The 16,516-nt window shown below is 36.9% G+C and overlaps 2 protein-coding genes across 2 annotated transcripts; one reads left to right on the top strand and one right to left on the bottom strand.

Annotated features, from left to right (window-relative positions):
* Nucleotides 1–1,741: 1,741 nt before the first annotated feature.
* On the top strand, nt 1,742–4,824 carry lepb (leptin b). Its single transcript, XM_086269923.1, has 2 exons — nt 1,742–3,754; nt 3,900–4,824. The coding sequence occupies exons 1-2, from the start codon at nt 3,530–3,532 to the stop codon at nt 4,209–4,211; spliced, it is 537 nt and encodes a 178-aa protein (XP_086126049.1). The 5' UTR covers nt 1,742–3,529; the 3' UTR covers nt 4,212–4,824.
* A 3,341-nt stretch (nt 4,825–8,165) lies between these two features.
* LOC147310316 (transmembrane protein 53-like) lies at nt 8,166–14,256 on the bottom strand. Its single transcript, XM_086269344.1, has 3 exons — nt 13,849–14,256; nt 11,790–12,421; nt 8,166–10,996 (listed from the first exon to the last, which is right to left on the bottom strand). The coding sequence occupies exons 1-3, from the start codon at nt 13,872–13,874 to the stop codon at nt 10,635–10,637; spliced, it is 1,020 nt and encodes a 339-aa protein (XP_086125470.1). The 5' UTR covers nt 13,875–14,256; the 3' UTR covers nt 8,166–10,634.
* Between the last annotated feature and the right edge of the window lie 2,260 nt (nt 14,257–16,516).

Genomic DNA, 16,516 nt, shown 5'->3' with positions numbered 1-16,516 from the left:
AAGACTTGGAAGTCGAGGCGTAAAACTCAAAAACAGCTTTACTGTAAGCCCTAACAAAACACAAAACAATAATACTTGATTAAAAACACAAAACACGGAGAGACACAAGTAAGAGGGACAACACAGCAAAGAACAAATGGAGAGTAAGACTATATGTAAACACCAGGTAATTAGGGAGATGGGAAACAGCGGGGAACATAGATGAACGGAATCTGACTAACACCACGAGGGAAGCAAAACTAAGAATTCATACAAGACAAGAGCCTATCAAAATAAAACAGGAAGTAACAAACACTGAGACAAGGACTAAGAAACCAAATAGGGACACGACTGGTTAGACAGAGAGGTAATGTTCCATAGCAGACGCAGAGGACAAGACACAGAGACAAAGCTGAGACACAAAACTAACATTATAACACAAGAAACTATGATAAAGGAATCTAGATAACAAACTCAGAGACACTTATGAAGAACTAACTAAAGAGTACAAAGTATAAACTTGAATCATCTTTTAATGCAGAAGAAATAATCACAAGATCGCAACAAAACTCAAAACATCCCAAAACTCAAAACGCTGGGTCAAAGACCCAGGACCATGATATTAAATGTATATAAAACTGTGGGGAAAGTGATTTACAAAGAGCAGGTTGAAAGTGAGCTAAGTGAGGTAAGTGATATCACATATAAATCTGTCAAAAGGAGGCCAGAACATTTCATTTTAATAGCTGATTTCTTTTTAAAGGTCAGTCCTGTGAATCCTGTCTGCGATGACTAATCTTTTGGGAGGTTTAAATCCTCTGCAATCATGCAATAATGCTTTAGTCATGTGTGTTAAACCACAACTATTTCCTTTGTAGACGAGTCACTTGGTTTCAAAAAGCCAAGTATGGGTGGTAAAGGTCAAATTCACTTGGTGCTCCGTCATGTTAACTTACTGGAAGTGACCTGAATACACTTTCCAGTTTTCTCCTCCCACTTGCCCATTTTTGCCTCAATGTATCATCTACTTTAAAAACAAAGTATTTCCATCTGCACTATGTTATTTCTGTAATACAAAGGAGTAACGTGGAGTACATATTATGATACGTACCATCTCAATATATTACCAACAACGATTAAAATTATGGGCATCAGCAACTATAGGATCGGCTTGGTATGACCTCTGAGTTTAAGGGGAGATTGATGCATGATGACAAATCCAGCCAAGCTGTGCTTGTGAAAAGAAAAGAAAAGTGAACAAAGCAAAAAAGAAGAATCTGTTTAGTGGAATATGTCATATAATTATCCACTTTTCTATCAGGAAAAGATGGGGAAAATTGCCTTTATATACCACAAGTTTGTTAGATAGTAAGACAGAAAGTTGCATAAATACAGCTTAATTATGGAGCATTGTGTTTTCTTTTTATTTTCAACTTTCATTATCTGTGACTGTCATCTTTCCAAAGAACTCAGTCTCTTTAATTTGAAGACCAGCTCAGATTAATTGTGGTTGTTATTATTATAATAAACATAATTACTATAGTATAATTATTATTATAAGCTGTCAACATGATCAGCTTAAGGACTGATTACCTTCTTCACAAACATATTCCATATAAATATACACACGTATGTATGTATATATATATATATATACACATTTAATTTGAAGATATATATATATATATATATATATATATATATATATATATATATATATATATATATATATATATATATATATATAAGAAGTCCAGTGAAAAAAGTCCCTTTTTGTTATTTTCTTTGTAATTTTCTTCAATGTAATATTTTTCTTCTTGTTGACAGAGAAAGTTTCTACCAACAAAGGATGATTTAAGGATGTTTTAAGAAGTAAGCTAAAGTGAATGTGCAGGTTTAGCAGGGTTTTATTAGGACAGGGGTGAATAAAGATATTGTTATTACCCACATTTTCCTAAACCTGCAAACCCGGGAAGTTCAACTCGCAACTTAAATATTTAGACTAAAGCAGATATCAAATGCTTTTTAAAAAAATATCTGAAACACTCTATTGCTCAGTTCTTTTTTTATACCCCCGTACACAAATTTACTGGTCAGCCAGAGAAGTTTTCAGTGCATTAGGAATAAGTCATATGTATGTTATGAAGATTGTTTACAGGTACAGAGAAAATGATTCATTGTGAATTAAATTAGTTACAGACATGCTATCCCTGCAATGACGCATCTGACTTACAAAAAGTGTGTTCTCTTGCATTTTCTTGCTTTTTCGGTTTTAAGCTTCTGTTGTGTGGTACATAAAAAGAAGTATAGGTATATTTACATGTATAGAGAACACGATTCATAGTGAATTAAATTAGTTACAGACATGCTATCCCTGCCTTACAAAAAGACGTTCTGCCATGACCTGAGAACTTAACTGAGAACCTAAACAGACAACCCAGAAAATATTTTAGTATTTTAGTATTTATTTATTTATTGTCATTGTCAAGAACAATGAAATTGCGTTTGGGGCTTCCATACAACCCAAAAAAAAAAAAAAAAAATAGCTTGTCAACATGTAAACTAGCTATCAAAAAAGAAAACAAACACGGAAGCAATCAGATAAAACGGTCTATTTACCTCGACGGTACCCTGTAAAGGTTTGAAGTCCAAGATTTTAGTGGTTTTCCAGTCATCGGCAGATTCAAAGGTTTCAGTGTTCAAGGATCTTCCACACTGTTCCACTTAACTCTCATGCCGTCACTGGTTTTATTACTGATTCCATTCCTGATCACGGCTAGTGAACTCTCAATGAAGTGAAGCTCTGACTGAAGACAAATAATGGTAAAATGAAAAGAATGAACAGAATATACTCCCTTTCACACACGCAGATGAGTCACAGTAACACCAAGACAACATTCAAAATTCAAAATCATACCGATATAACGTTATTTGTTTCCATACTGCATCAAATTTTTTTCCAGCAGACATTTTGCAACTCACAACTGTTTATCAGAAATATTAGAACAAGAGCTGATAGGATGACTCACTTATACTAAACAAGAAGAGTTCAAATAGCACTACATACACATTTTCTTTTAAACAGCTGTACTGCATGCACTCTGCACTGTGTCAGTCTGCCTACACATTTTCCAGTAACTCAAAGTTAAGATTAAAGTGTTACATTAACAACTGGCTTATACTAACATTGTTAATGATCATCTTAGGGGGGAAAAAAAATAAGAACATGTGTGTCTGAGTCAGAGTGATCTGTTTTCTTATTGATATTTAATGGGAATTTCCTTTTTAATCAGTGCATGTTAAGAAGTTGACCTACAAGGGTCAGGCTTACGTTTAAGATGTATCGTGGGGGGGATAGAGGAGGAGAACAGACCGAGGCAAGACTGAAGTGCAGGGCAGACTATTTAAATGTTGGAAACCTGCAAAGAAGCCAGTTAGAGGAGCACATTTCAAGAAATCCAGGTAAGAGATTAGATTTTTTTTTCCCCACAGTAAATGCAAAAAATATCCAGAGGAAGACGTTATTAAGGTTATACTTTTTTTTTTCTGCATGTTTTTATTATGTCTTTGTTTATATGGCTTTTTTCTTTTTGTCTATTTAATGAATTCGTTTTTCCTTTTTAGGATGCGTAACATTCTGGCCCTTCTCTGCGTCTTTCTTATGGCAGCTCATCAGAGCACTAGTCTTCTCACAAAGGGAGAATCCATCAGAAACACCATACACAACATTGTAAACATTGCTCAGATAACCCTTGTCCACATTAAGAAACTAAAGGTACCAATATATTGATTATTTTTATGTTAATGCGATTTGCTGTTTATTTTCATTGCGTATACTGTTTTCTGCCTAAATTTTCTCATTGAGGAATGTTTTTATTCAATATTAAACTAAGCTTATGTATTATTTTTTTTATTCTTAGTTGCTGGCTTCACCGATAGGTGTTCCCCCTCCTTCCATTGTAGGACTAAGTAATATAAGCCATGAGCTTGGAGTTTTGGATATTGAACTGCAGCAGCACCCTTTCCTCATCCAGATTCAGGCTGATGTCTCCAGCTTGGAAGGAAGGGTGCGCTCCCTCGCCTTCTCAATGGAGTGTCCCCTTAAGCCCAAACCAGCAGTACAGATGAATGAGAGTGTGTTCCCAGAAAGCCACCTTTACATGACAGTGACAAAGGTGCAGCACTACCTAGAGGAACTTCTTCTCAACAAGGGCAAACTCAAGCTCTGCTAACAAATTTAAGCTTGATGCATATATAGTAAGCCAGGACTTGACCCAGTGTAGGCAAAGGTTAATTTGTCTTTGTGATGCATATTTTCTATACATATAATTACTACGTGGACAACTGTCAGTCGTTAAAAGCATGCAATTAATTCCAATAATTCAGCGATTTGTAATATAATGAAAAAAACTATAAAGGGCATCTTTTATTTCATACAACAAATGTTTTATAGGGTTTTACAGATAGATTAAAATACTCATATATTTTTTAACAAAATACATTTTTTAATACTTTATGGCAAACTGTTTTACACACATTTGACATGGTGTGTGTTTTGAGGGTCAGGATGGGAAAAATGAGACACTACATAGTACTTGGAGGTTGTGTGAATAAGCATGATTGTGGTCATTTCTGCCAGTAAATAAAACTAATGCAAAGAATTGCATGGTGCTATGAAACTATTGCCAGAGAAAGCATATAAGACCTTTTGATGACTGTGCAATCTTAACTGTTTTTTAGTGGATGCTTGTCTCAGTGGTCTATTGAGCAGAACCATTAAGCGAAAGGTTATTAGGTTGTGTTTAAAAATGAAATGTGTTATTTTTTTGTAATAAAGTTTGCAATAACAAATTCTGTCATGACTGATGCTTTATTTAAAATTTAAAAGATTTAAGTCATGCATTTAAGACTTTTTTCACTTGTGTTACTTTGATAAAAAATCTTTATTAAAATATTATGTATGACATAAAATACAGCTAAACTTAATGGTACAATGATACAGTTTTATAAAATAAAACAAGCCAATAGATATAATAAATTTAAATTTCATATATAATAATCTACAATAATGGCATTAATGTATATCATATGCTGGGAGCAGCATTTTAACCAGCATAAAGAATTAAGTTTGTTTTTTATTATAAAATGTAGTTTTCAGCTATCATGGCTTTATTTTATTTTATTTTATCACATCAAGCTGACTACTCAGATGATAATAATATATTTACAAAAAAACAACAACAACAACAACAATCCTTTGCTTAAACTTTAAAGAAAAAATTATTATTCTTATATAAGAATTTCTACTAAATTGAATTTAAAAAACAAAACAGATATCATTAGGCAATAATTAGTTCACAATTACCCATATTTCAATCTAATGATTCACTTTCTTCATGAGACACATTCCAATCTAAACACCAAACGGCACAAAAACAGAAACTAACTTACTCATTACTGATTACCCGTGAACTACAAAAGAGCAAGAAGACACTTTAATAACATGCAGCTGTTCAGCAATGAGGAACTACAGAGCAGCCTCTTAGTACGACTGTCTGAAGTGTGTGAGTTGAAGTCAGCAGGACTTCTTTTAGGCTTTTGAAGATTTTTTACTTCTCATCCAAAAGCCACTTTCGAAGAAACAAACAGAAAAACAAAATCTAACCCTCTAATTTTACGGCCATTAAACAACACTAAGCAGAGTATGCTACACGTTTTGAAAATGTTAAAAACTCTGTACCTTATAAGGGAAATGTAACACAAGTCACCACAAATCGATGATGAATAATCACAGCACGAGTGTATGTGTGTGTGAAACGCTAACATAAAAAAGTAAACAGAATTGAAATTCAAGAACCTTGATAAGGTTTTACAAGGTAAATCAACAGTAAATTCTTACAGATCCACTCTTTTACATTCTAAGAATAAGAATAAGAAGACCTTTATTTATCCCGAGGGAAATTCTTTTGTCACGTACATGCTCAAAGCAGCAGGAGAGACAGAGGAACAGATGAATAAGATATACAATATATACAATAAGAATAGTAGTATACAGTAATATACAGTAGGGAGTCAGTTCTTCATACTACTCAGACATGCAATAAAAAATTACTACATACCTAAAGGGACTAAACACACAAGAGGTGGTGCTTGTAAGCACTTTATGGTAAGTCTGCTTTTTGTGTATTCCAGCTGAGTTCCATGAGATTCCAAAGAAAGTCTAACGATAACACTATAGGATTAAGTTTTTTTTTTAAATATAGACTTATTGGTGTTCCTTGCCTTTACAGTTATCTACACTTGGCCTTCCTCTGAAAGACGAATGACTGCCAGAAATATCTGTGTGATATGGAGCTGTTTGAGAGCAGTTTGAAAGCATGTTTATTCTATTAACTTATTTATTAAATTTCCATTGATTACTTAGTAAAATTCTCTTTTTTGAATCATACATTAGCCTGTGCTAACAGAGCGTTTAATTGTTATTTCCTGGCGTGAGAGAAGCTTCTGTAATTAGAGAGGAAATGCAGGGTTATTTTTGTGTTAGATAACAGTGGCAGGGAGGAAACAGTGGGTTACTACTAACAGCTGTACTGAAAAGACGTATATACTTCTGTGGACCTGTTTTTTAGTGCTTAGAATTATTAGGCATTCTTAACATTACATTGAAGTTTCTTAGTTATCTGGTCTAATGTGCCTTTGCTACACAACAATGGCAACAACTGTAAGCTGTTAAGATCATACTACAATAAGAGTGAATAACAGTATGGCTTTTTATCACAGAACATCTGGGATGATGTAGAACATAGTTTTATGAACAATGCCAGGAAATAATCAATAATCAAGCACTTCTGGTTCACTTCTTGTGAGAGTGGTCCTAATATATATGAACAACTCTGAGTAACTGCAGTACATATCATTCCTCAAATGTAACTCACACAGAAGTGGATGAAGAGACCTCAAAACACCATCATAAGCTCCTTTTCACACAGAGAGGGTTGCAGACTGAAATTTTTAAAAAGAAATTCAACTAAAAATATTAAAGTTTTCAAAATGTTTATCTTTGTGTTTTCCTAAAATAAACAGCAAGGGTTGAAAACAGACATACGGACTTCAAAGATGGTTGGAAAGAAGTTAAATGACATAGGTTTTATGGAGTTTATGTTTTACTTACCAAGAGTGATTGTGCTTTCATAACATGAGTTCATGTGAATGTTTGAATTACACTGAAAATAAAACAGAAAAGACTAGAAAACAGGTCTAATTCTAAGCAAACGTTATTGTAAGTCCAAATTGCTAAAATAGATTAAAAGATATGGTTGGAATAAACATGTGTAGATAAGCTAAACTAGCTAAGATGATATGCTTGGGGTAAGAAAAATATTTTTGCTTTAGCACATATATTTTCAGCATTTCTTTAGTATTAGATTTAACTTTGCTACCCTCCTTTAGTTAAAGACTAACAGTAAGCCTTTGGTTGCACTTATACACACATTATAAACCCATTTATATATTGTATTTTTTTCAACTTGGAATAAATTTCCCACTAACTTCCAGGTCCACCCATTCACATTCAAAGAAAACTATCCTTTTTCCACATTATGAAGTACCCGATTTCATCATTAAAAGGAAAAATTTGGAAAAGAAATATCAGATAGACTAAATATCATAATAATAATAATAAAATAAACAAATATATATGTGTATAAAAGTAATTAAAATGACTTAAATGATAAACCAGTTACAAGACTTCCAAGTAATTATTTTTTTGGCCTTTTTTAAGTTTATTAGATGGACACAGTATAGACAACAGGGAGGTGGGGGCAGAGAGAGAGGAGAAGGCATGCGGCAAAGGGCCGCGGGTGCTACTCAAACCCAGGCCGGCCGTTCTCAGCCGTATGGCGTGTGGTCGCTCGCTCAACGCACTGAGCTAAACCAGCGCCGACTTTCAAGAAGTTCTTAGTAGAAGTGAGACCATGTTGGCAATTTTTTATATGGAAAAAACTCACAAGTAAAAGTCCTGTTCCAAGCAGCGCAATTGAAATATTTTATTTCACTCAATGTGCAGCAACCACATCTCTGGTAAGAGTACCAACAGTTTATCAAAGCTTTTGAATTGTTTAAAGTGCAAAATAATCCATAACATAAGCACACAGGTAAATAACATCAGTTTTTTAAAAATAACTTAAAATACAACTTTACTTAACAGCAAGCAACAAAAATTCAAACAATGAATATGCAAAAGAGTGTTACGGCCCTGGGCCTTGGAGGAAGTGAGACTGCCCTTTTGTTTATGCAAATCTAAGTGTGCCAGGACTCGTGGATGACTGGCTGCTGGGAGTCCTGTGCCAGCCTTCTTTTATGCAGATCAAAGTGTGCCAGACTGCGTGGACGATTGGCTGCCTGGAGATCCAATGACACTCCAAGACCAACTGACTGGCTGATTGTCTGCACCTGGGAGTATAAAAACGCTGAAGATTCACACTGAGGGGAACTGCTGTGCTGACGTGAACATGCAGTGTCCTCCTCGTCTGCCTAGCATTTGAACTCCGTTTGTAAACTCTGAGATACAGCTGACCTTAGTTTTGTTAGAGTCTTGTGTTTGCTGGCTCAGCTTAGTTAACCCTTAGTTTTTATTCTTGCCTGTTCTTTTCTTTGTGTATTAATTATTTGCAGAGGTGTGGACTCGAGTCACATGACTTGGACTCGAGTCACATGACTTGGACTCGAGTCAGACTCGAGTCATTAATTTTATGACTTTAGACTTGACTTGAAAAAATGTTCTAAGACTTGTGACTTGACTTGGACTTTTACACCAATGACTTGGGACTTGAATTGGACTTGAACCGGTTTACTTGAAAAGACTTGATATTTTACCCCAAATATAAAATTTAACATGCATATTATATAGAGATTGAAAATGTGACGTCATTCACGGGTAGAACCGCAAAGGATTCTGGGAACTCGTGGCAAGTGGTACTAGCGCACGCAGGCTTTCAATTAAAATCAGTCACACAGCGATAAAAAGAAACACAAAAATGTCAAGAAGCTGTTGTATTATTAACTGCAATAGCCGGTCGCATGACAGCCACGGGAAGCCGACGGGTAAAGAGATCGGTTGTTATCGGATTACGTCGTTGAAGAGAAATTGTTCGAGCCATGTTTCCGAAGTAACAAAGACGCGACGGATGGCCTGGATTGCAGCCATTCAAAGACCAAATATAACGTCCCAGAACACTCCAGCTCACAGGTTAGTCTGCTCCAAGCATTTACACGAAGGTCAGTGTTTTTTAGTAGTTAATACGTCATTTTCATAACATAATTAGTGATATAGGTTACAAGCAAGTCTGGCGCTGAACAGAAATTGTCGCGCTATGCTCCTGTGTTTATTGTGCATAAATAGTGAATTGTCCTGACACAATACTGCGTTTCGCTTCTGTTATTATGGTACATTGACAAAAACATATACTTTTATTCACAGGATAAAACAATTGTTTTGTATCACTAATTGTCCAGTACAATTACAGCATACAGTATTATTGTCACTGCTACATTTCTGTGATGGGTACCAGAAATTATTTCCACTACTAATTAATTACCGTTGAGCTCAAAGGTCCTATTAATAAACTGTTAACGAATGTGTATTTATGACGACAATTTGTGAGACTGGTAAATTTATGATACGTACGATGGTCTTTCGTTCTACACGGTGCATTTCAAGGTCCTGCACCCATCCGTCGGTAAACTGTACCTGGGCTTGTTGCAGTGACCTGAAGTTACTAAACTTCATGAGTGTATGCACTCACTCCAAGAACCGTATGATTATAAATATGCATATAAATATGCTAAGATGAGATAGCTGACTTCATCTAACTAGCAAATGTTGTCCAGGCTACGTTGGTGATACAGTTTTTTTTTAATGTGTATGATATTTTTGTCATGCGATTTTAAAACTGGTCCTACAACCGCATCCAAGAATAACATGCAGCTTATCTCAGAACTGTCGGTGAAAATTATTCTTGGAGCTAGGTTTAATTGAGCTGCATTTTAAAGAGGTGCAATTTCACAATTTGTGTATATTTTCTAAGTTCACTATTTTGTCATGTGTTGAGAAAAACACAGATTTTAAAATTACATGGTCTAATATTTACATTTAGCATAACTGCAACATTCTTTTTTCTTTTTTTTCTTTTTTTTTAAAGACTCGAAAGGACTTGAAATTCAAAGTTTCAGACTTGTGACTTGACTCGGACTTTTACACCAGTGACTTGAGACTCGACTCTGACTTGCCTGACATTACTTGAGACTTGACTTGAGACTTGAGGATAAAGACTTGAGACTTACTTGAGACTTGCAAAACAATGACTTGGTCCCACCTCTGATTATTTGCCCGGTGGTCTGTTGAACAGCCCCGTCGGTTTTTAGTTTAATGTTTGCAATAAAACCCCTTATTTACTCTGACTTCGTGAGTGGGCTTGTGTATGTTTCTCCCCACCTGTCGCCTAGCAGAGGGGGTCGTAACAAAGAGAGAAAAAATACTTCTCATTTTAATTAATAACAAAGCTAAAGGAAAAAAAAATCAAAGTGCATTCTTTTTTAAATCATAAAACTTATTTTGTTTTTTAATATTTGGTGGTGGTGTATTTTTACCTCCCCTCTTAGATTGTTTTTTTACAGGAGGAAATGGGCAGCGAGTTCAAAAAGTGTTGCAGGGTGGAGAGGTAATCATCTGGGTGGCAGCGCAAGTGGGCCGCATGTATCGACTTCTTCCACTTTCTGCTGTGCACGTCCACTCCTCTCTGTCTCCAGACGTCAATCAGCTTTTCCATCACTGCAGTGTTGCACATTGCATCGTTTTCACTGAAGAAGAAGAGAGCGGGAGCGGTAACTGGGCTGTTGTGGAACACTTGGATGCTGGTCTCATAGAAGTCTGCCGTGTGGGTTTTGAAAAGCCAGAAGTAAAGCATGGCAGTGTTTTTGACAAAGCTCTCAAAACGTGGCACCAGAGTTCTACCAATGCCTGAATAAAAAATGTAAAAAAACACAAGAGAGTAAATAGTTTAGAGTTTTAAAGCTTTACTCTTATGTAGGCCGTGTATCAAAAATAACCTAGACCTATATAGCTAAGTCCTAAAATGGCCAGCTGTAGGGCAAAATCAAATATTATTACCTCCTTTTTAGTGCTTTTGTTGTGTTGATGATCCAATCCAATACCTGACAAGTAATGTCATGGCTTACCCTGTAGTCAAACACACCAACAAGTCTGTGCTCCAGTTCTTCTGATTGCAATTCTAGCCTTTTTCTTTGTAACCTAACGTAACTCTAATTACCAGGTGCTTTGCGTCCATGTTGTCAGAAGTTTACATGCATCATGGGCATGAATTTGATGGAAATTTTGCACTTCTAACAGACTTTTGATTTCTTCAAAATGTTCTTTTTCCTCTTTGGAATCTTTAAGGACTTCAAAAAACAAAAGAAAAGAATTGGGTGCACATGTTTGAATTTATTTTAATTTAAATAAATGAGGTTTTAGATGGTAGTACAGTAACTACACAGTGTGAATGCCAGTTAATTTTTTTTAGAAAACTAGACAGAACTAGCGGCTTAGATAGAACCTGATAAAAATCCCAAATGTTAAATGGATAAACTGCTTGCAGACACAGCCCTAAAGCCGATTAAAACAAGCAGCTAGAGAGAACTCCTGACAAACTGGAGCAGTGGGTCGATCGGCTAATAAATTATGTAAAGATCTGACACACGTATCCAACACAAAAGTGAACTGCAACCGAATATACTAGATCACTCTCACTCACCTATCGCCATGTGGTCCAGTGTGCCGACCACTAAGCTGTCATAGATGTGTCCCATCATCCTCTGTGCCAGGCCTCCATGTTTTTTTGGTTCTTGGACAATGTGGGTGAGGATTTGAGTGAAAGTGTAGCCACCGATGGAAGAAGCATGAACCAGCATCACCCTCCCTGCGAAGGGAGGGTTCTCCAGAATTTTCAGAACCTCCAATCCATACTCAAGCCCCCATCGAGGCCACAGGAAATGCATCACACTGCTCTGAACCAGGAGGACATCCATGCCACGGTCCAGATAAAGGTCCCGGTACTTAGCCATTCCCCCTGGTTGGGCTCCAAGCCAGGAGAAGAAAACCAGAAGTGGACGAGAAGTGGACGAAGAATATGATTGTTTTTGGTAGGAGACAGATGTGTTTGACGGTGAATCTGAGAGGAGTGTAGAGGAGGCTTCTGCAGATGGTGAAACAGGGAACGTGGGGCAAAGAGCTGCAGAATCTTGAAAATTTTTGGCAAGACATTCTGTTTCGCAACCTGTACCAGTGAGTGGAGTGTAATAATAGGTTATGCCATTGCAGATCGTTTTGGCTATTAAATGTCGTCTGTTAACTTTATCCGACTTGGTTGCATCAGTCCTTATGAGGCTGAAAAAGAGGCCAGAGTGAAACATGAATACTTTCCACAGTTCACCAGAGAAACATCACAGAACAACAGACTATAACATTCACTTGGCTAAGGATTTGCAAACATATCCTCAGAGGACCCAGAGAACTCAAAGACTGATTATTGTCATTATCTGTTGTGACTGTCACCACAAACAGTAATTCATGGAGAATTCTTTGAGGTTAAATTAACTTTAATTCCCATCGTAGGACTGAAATTATGGACAAACAAAATGACTATAATAAAGTCATCAGTATGGTTTTAAAGGAAGGAAGTTTATTTATTGTGCCAGATGGCCATTTGTTTAACTTCAATGTAAAATCATTTTACCTTATTTAATGCCATCATTTCCATTTTAATGACATTATTTTTACATAGCCTGTGAGTGCAGTGGTTCACATGATCAATTTTCCATGCATTAGACTCAACAGACTGTTTATTTACATGCGTTTTTAAAAGACTTAATTTATATTGGAAACATGTTTACTGTGTTAAGTTTTATTTCTAGATGATGATGTTGAAGCCATGTAATCATCATTAGTGGACTACATGCAACTGAGATGCATAGCAGGCCAAGGTTTTTGCATGTCAGTGTGCACTTCCTATTTGAGTCTGGCCCATTTTATGTGTAAAATTATGTCGTTTTAAAGGAAATAATACAAGAAATCAAATAACTAATTGGAGGTTGTTCGCTACTATGGATGACGGAAAGGAAAAGTCAGCTGTAAACCATCTTCTTGCCTCACCTGAATGAGTGTAACTTTACCAGGTTGTTAATTTGACCTACACAGAAAACACCTGATTAAAGTGACACATTCACCCCTTCATTTCATCGATGGATCCATTTCCGTGATCACAAAAACTTCACGCATGGCATTTAGCTATATATTTGGCTTTATTGTGTCACCTCCTTGTAATTGTACTTTTTTAACACCTTAGACTTTTATAAACCGTAGTTTAAGTCAATTTTGCACCATCTTTCTTGGCTCTTTACTGGTGGTGCTCTATAGCGACACGCTGGCAAAACGAATGCGTGACCTTGGTTGTTAATATTTTTTACTGCGTTCTTGACGCACACCTAAAGCTCCACGCCGATCCACTGATTACCGTATTGTTTGAACATGTGATTAACAGACTTTAGGAAAATGATCCACACATAGCATTACAGCTTGCTTTATACCTCTGCTGCTTTTACCAACGCGTGCACTGAGTGAAGTGAATCCTGGGGGATAATTTCAGAGCATTACTGGGTCACGCGAGGACACGTCACATCTTTTGTCTACCTTTGTTTCAGTGGATATTCGTGCAAAGAGCAGTAAGCAGGGCATGCACAAGTAATGCCAAAACAACATGATGTATCTGTCTACATATATATAGATAAACACATATGTATATATTTATATTTTACCCTGTGGAGAACAGCAGGTTTCCCATTCTGAGAGACTTAGGTGTGTCCGTCTCCTCCTGGTATTCTGAAAAAAATTACTTCTGAGAGTCGTTTAGATCTGCTAAGGCTTTATAACGTAGCAACGGATAACCCCGGATGTTTGACTGACAGTCAAGGGTCCGCCTCTCTTCCACCGGCTCTTGCCGCCCCTTTAACTCCCGCAGTCCTCCGTGAGCGGTTTCTTGTCCGCGTGCTGCAGTACGTCTGCTCGGTCCCATCAAACGAGCGGAAACAAAGCGCATAAAAGATCGCCTAAGACACAATGTGAAAGCAACAACTATTAGTGATGAATAATATAAGACGAGGTGTTCAATAAAAATTCTTGTTTGACCCTTTAACATCGGAACACGAAGGTATTTATAGCGTCAAGGGCTCGCATGCCCTGGTCACACTGACCCGACAGGCTTCATGTGGCTAAATAGGGAAGCACAGAAATCCAATCCATGTTCTGACATACCAACCAGTTAACTCCAAAACGTCTGATGGGCCACGAGATGGAGCCAGAGAGCCACATAGATTTCAGAGAAACAACTTTGTGCTGATGCAGTGGGTGGCACTGACACGGCAAAAAGGTTGTATTATAGTATATTAAATATTCCCGGTAGCTTCATGTTGTGCACAGTTAGTTGTATGTGTGTGTCATGGTGTTAGTTTCCTGTTCGGGATTTCCTTGTTTAATTTTGCAATTCTTAGTCCGTTTACACGCTTGCCAGTTTTGCTTCCTGTATTTGTTGTTCTTTCCCCCTTTTCTGATCGTTTGTCCTCAATACCTGTCACCTGAGTTTAGTCTCCCTCACCTGTTCCCTATCAGCTGATTGCTCACTTGGGAATAAATGTACTCCCAGTTTTAATTTGTTTACTGTGGAAAGTCCCCTCCCGTGTGTTAATTTGTGTTTGAGTGTGAACTCTGGACTATGTCAGGGACTTTAGCTTTTGCCTGCTCATCATTTTGATTGTTTGCTACATTATATGATTCCCCATGTATAACCTTTGCCTGCTTTTTGTTTTTTTAATTATAATTATTTCGACGTTAAACTTTAACTCTGTTCTCTGTGTGCCCTGCATTTCCATCCTCTTCCTCCATGTCTCTCAGAATAACCTGCTATATATGTTTATTATGTGTTGTCGTCTTTGCCTTTCTTTACGACAAATTGTTCTTACAGCAAAATCTAATTTTGTAGAGTTATTTTAGACAGTGGGGAATTCCAGAATCTAGAAAGCTATGCCAGCAACATGTTGATGTAATTCATCCTTTAAGAAGCTTCCAGATTAAAATTGTTACATCCTGCACAGTAAGACAGTATTAAATATGTTTTATCTACACAAAATATAACAGATATACCAAACTCAGGCATAAATACCTGAATTCAAAATTATGTAGAGTTCAAGAATCTGAGTCTATGTTCTTAACTTTAAGTTTACATTTGAGATCGTCTCAATGGGGATTCCAGAGAAAGTGAGCCATGGCTGTCCTCTGACAGTGCTTTATATGTAGGTAATTTTAAAATGTCACATGTATGATCAAATATTTCCAATCTGTTAGGCAGCAGAGTGAGTTTTAGGTAATTTCCTACAGTTATTACCCCATTAACACACACACACACACACACACACACACACACACACACACACACACACACACACACACACACACACACACACCGCTACAACACCTTAAAATTTTCCAGGATATCTGCTTATGTTTGAAACCCTGGTTTGGGTGTGTTTACTTGTGGATTACTCCAATATTCCGATCATTATTGTCCCTTTGAGCTAACTGGCTATGAATGGCATGTAACAAACAATGTGAGAAAATGTTGCCTTAACATAACTAACATTTTTGTTCACTTTTACAGACTGCTCTCTTGTTTTTGGCAAACAAGTAAGCAAACAGTTGTCTGCTTATACAGAAGGCAAACATGGAGCAACATTAGTTTCATTTTGCTAAATATATGCCTGTGATCAGAAGCTAGTCCCTAATTTTCCCAATAGACTCTTTATTCCTGCAGCACGTGGTTTCATTAGAGTTTGTTTGTTGAAACGAAAGCTGCCTGCTGTAACTGGAGTTGAAACCAAAACAGTGAAGCTGTAGGCCCCAAAGGTCAATGAGCTGAAATATATATTTAAATTCCAGTATATAAGAAAGAAATTACCTTCAGGAGTCGTCAGGAACAACAGATTGGACTTATAATTCTCTACTCAATTAACTGCACTGACTTCAAATGACTCGCACTCAATAGTTAATATAAAAATATTGATTAATGCAGTTTTAATTTCTGCTCTGTTTGTGAAAACTTGTGTGCAGCAGAAAAAGGCTGCATTGCTTTTCCTGCCTCAGCACGATCACTTTCAGGCTCAGTCAGGCAGAAAAATGTTTGAGTCCCACAAAAACATAACCCTCACCCCCCAGGCCATGTGTCTGTGGTATTCTCATCACTAGCTGGCCTCCATCTACCCTACACCTCTCATTCCCATCTAATGACATCCTCTTAGGACACCCCCCCCCCTCCCCAAAACTCTCCCTACACATAAAAAGAGGTTTGCAAGGACCACCCCCTATTGCAGCCATACAGATTCCTGGCCTTCCCTTTCTGAATTGTTTCACCATGGGCTCTATTGTCCGAGCAAA

The sequence above is a fragment of the Aulonocara sp. 'chitande type north' Nkhata Bay genome, linkage group LG17 (assembly GCF_057382095.1).
Source record: "Aulonocara sp. 'chitande type north' Nkhata Bay isolate Kocher_YH1m ecotype deep benthic linkage group LG17, A_spYH_male_GT1.1, whole genome shotgun sequence".
NCBI classification, from domain to species: domain Eukaryota; kingdom Metazoa; phylum Chordata; class Actinopteri; order Cichliformes; family Cichlidae; genus Aulonocara; species Aulonocara sp. 'chitande type north' Nkhata Bay.
Note: the sequence above shows the minus strand (reverse complement) of the source record. Positions and strands in the feature narration are given on the sequence as shown.

Bases quoted from the DNA above. Each gene is read 5' to 3' on its own strand.
- lepb (XM_086269923.1), top strand. From the start codon at position 3,530: ATGTTTTTATTATGTCTTTGTTTATATGGCTTTTTTCTTTTTGTCTAT. The intron at 3,755-3,899 runs GTACCAATATAT...TTTTATTCTTAG, and splicing joins TCCACATTAAGAAACTAAAG to TTGCTGGCTTCACCGATAGG.
- LOC147310316 (XM_086269344.1), bottom strand. From the start codon at position 13,874: ATGGGAAACCTGCTGTTCTCCACAGG. The intron at 12,422-13,848 runs GTAAAATATAAA...CCTCTTTTTCAG, and splicing joins AACCTGCTGTTCTCCACAGG to CCTCATAAGGACTGATGCAA. The intron at 10,997-11,789 runs GTGAGTGAGAGT...TTTTTTATTCAG, and splicing joins ACTGGACCACATGGCGATAG to GCATTGGTAGAACTCTGGTG.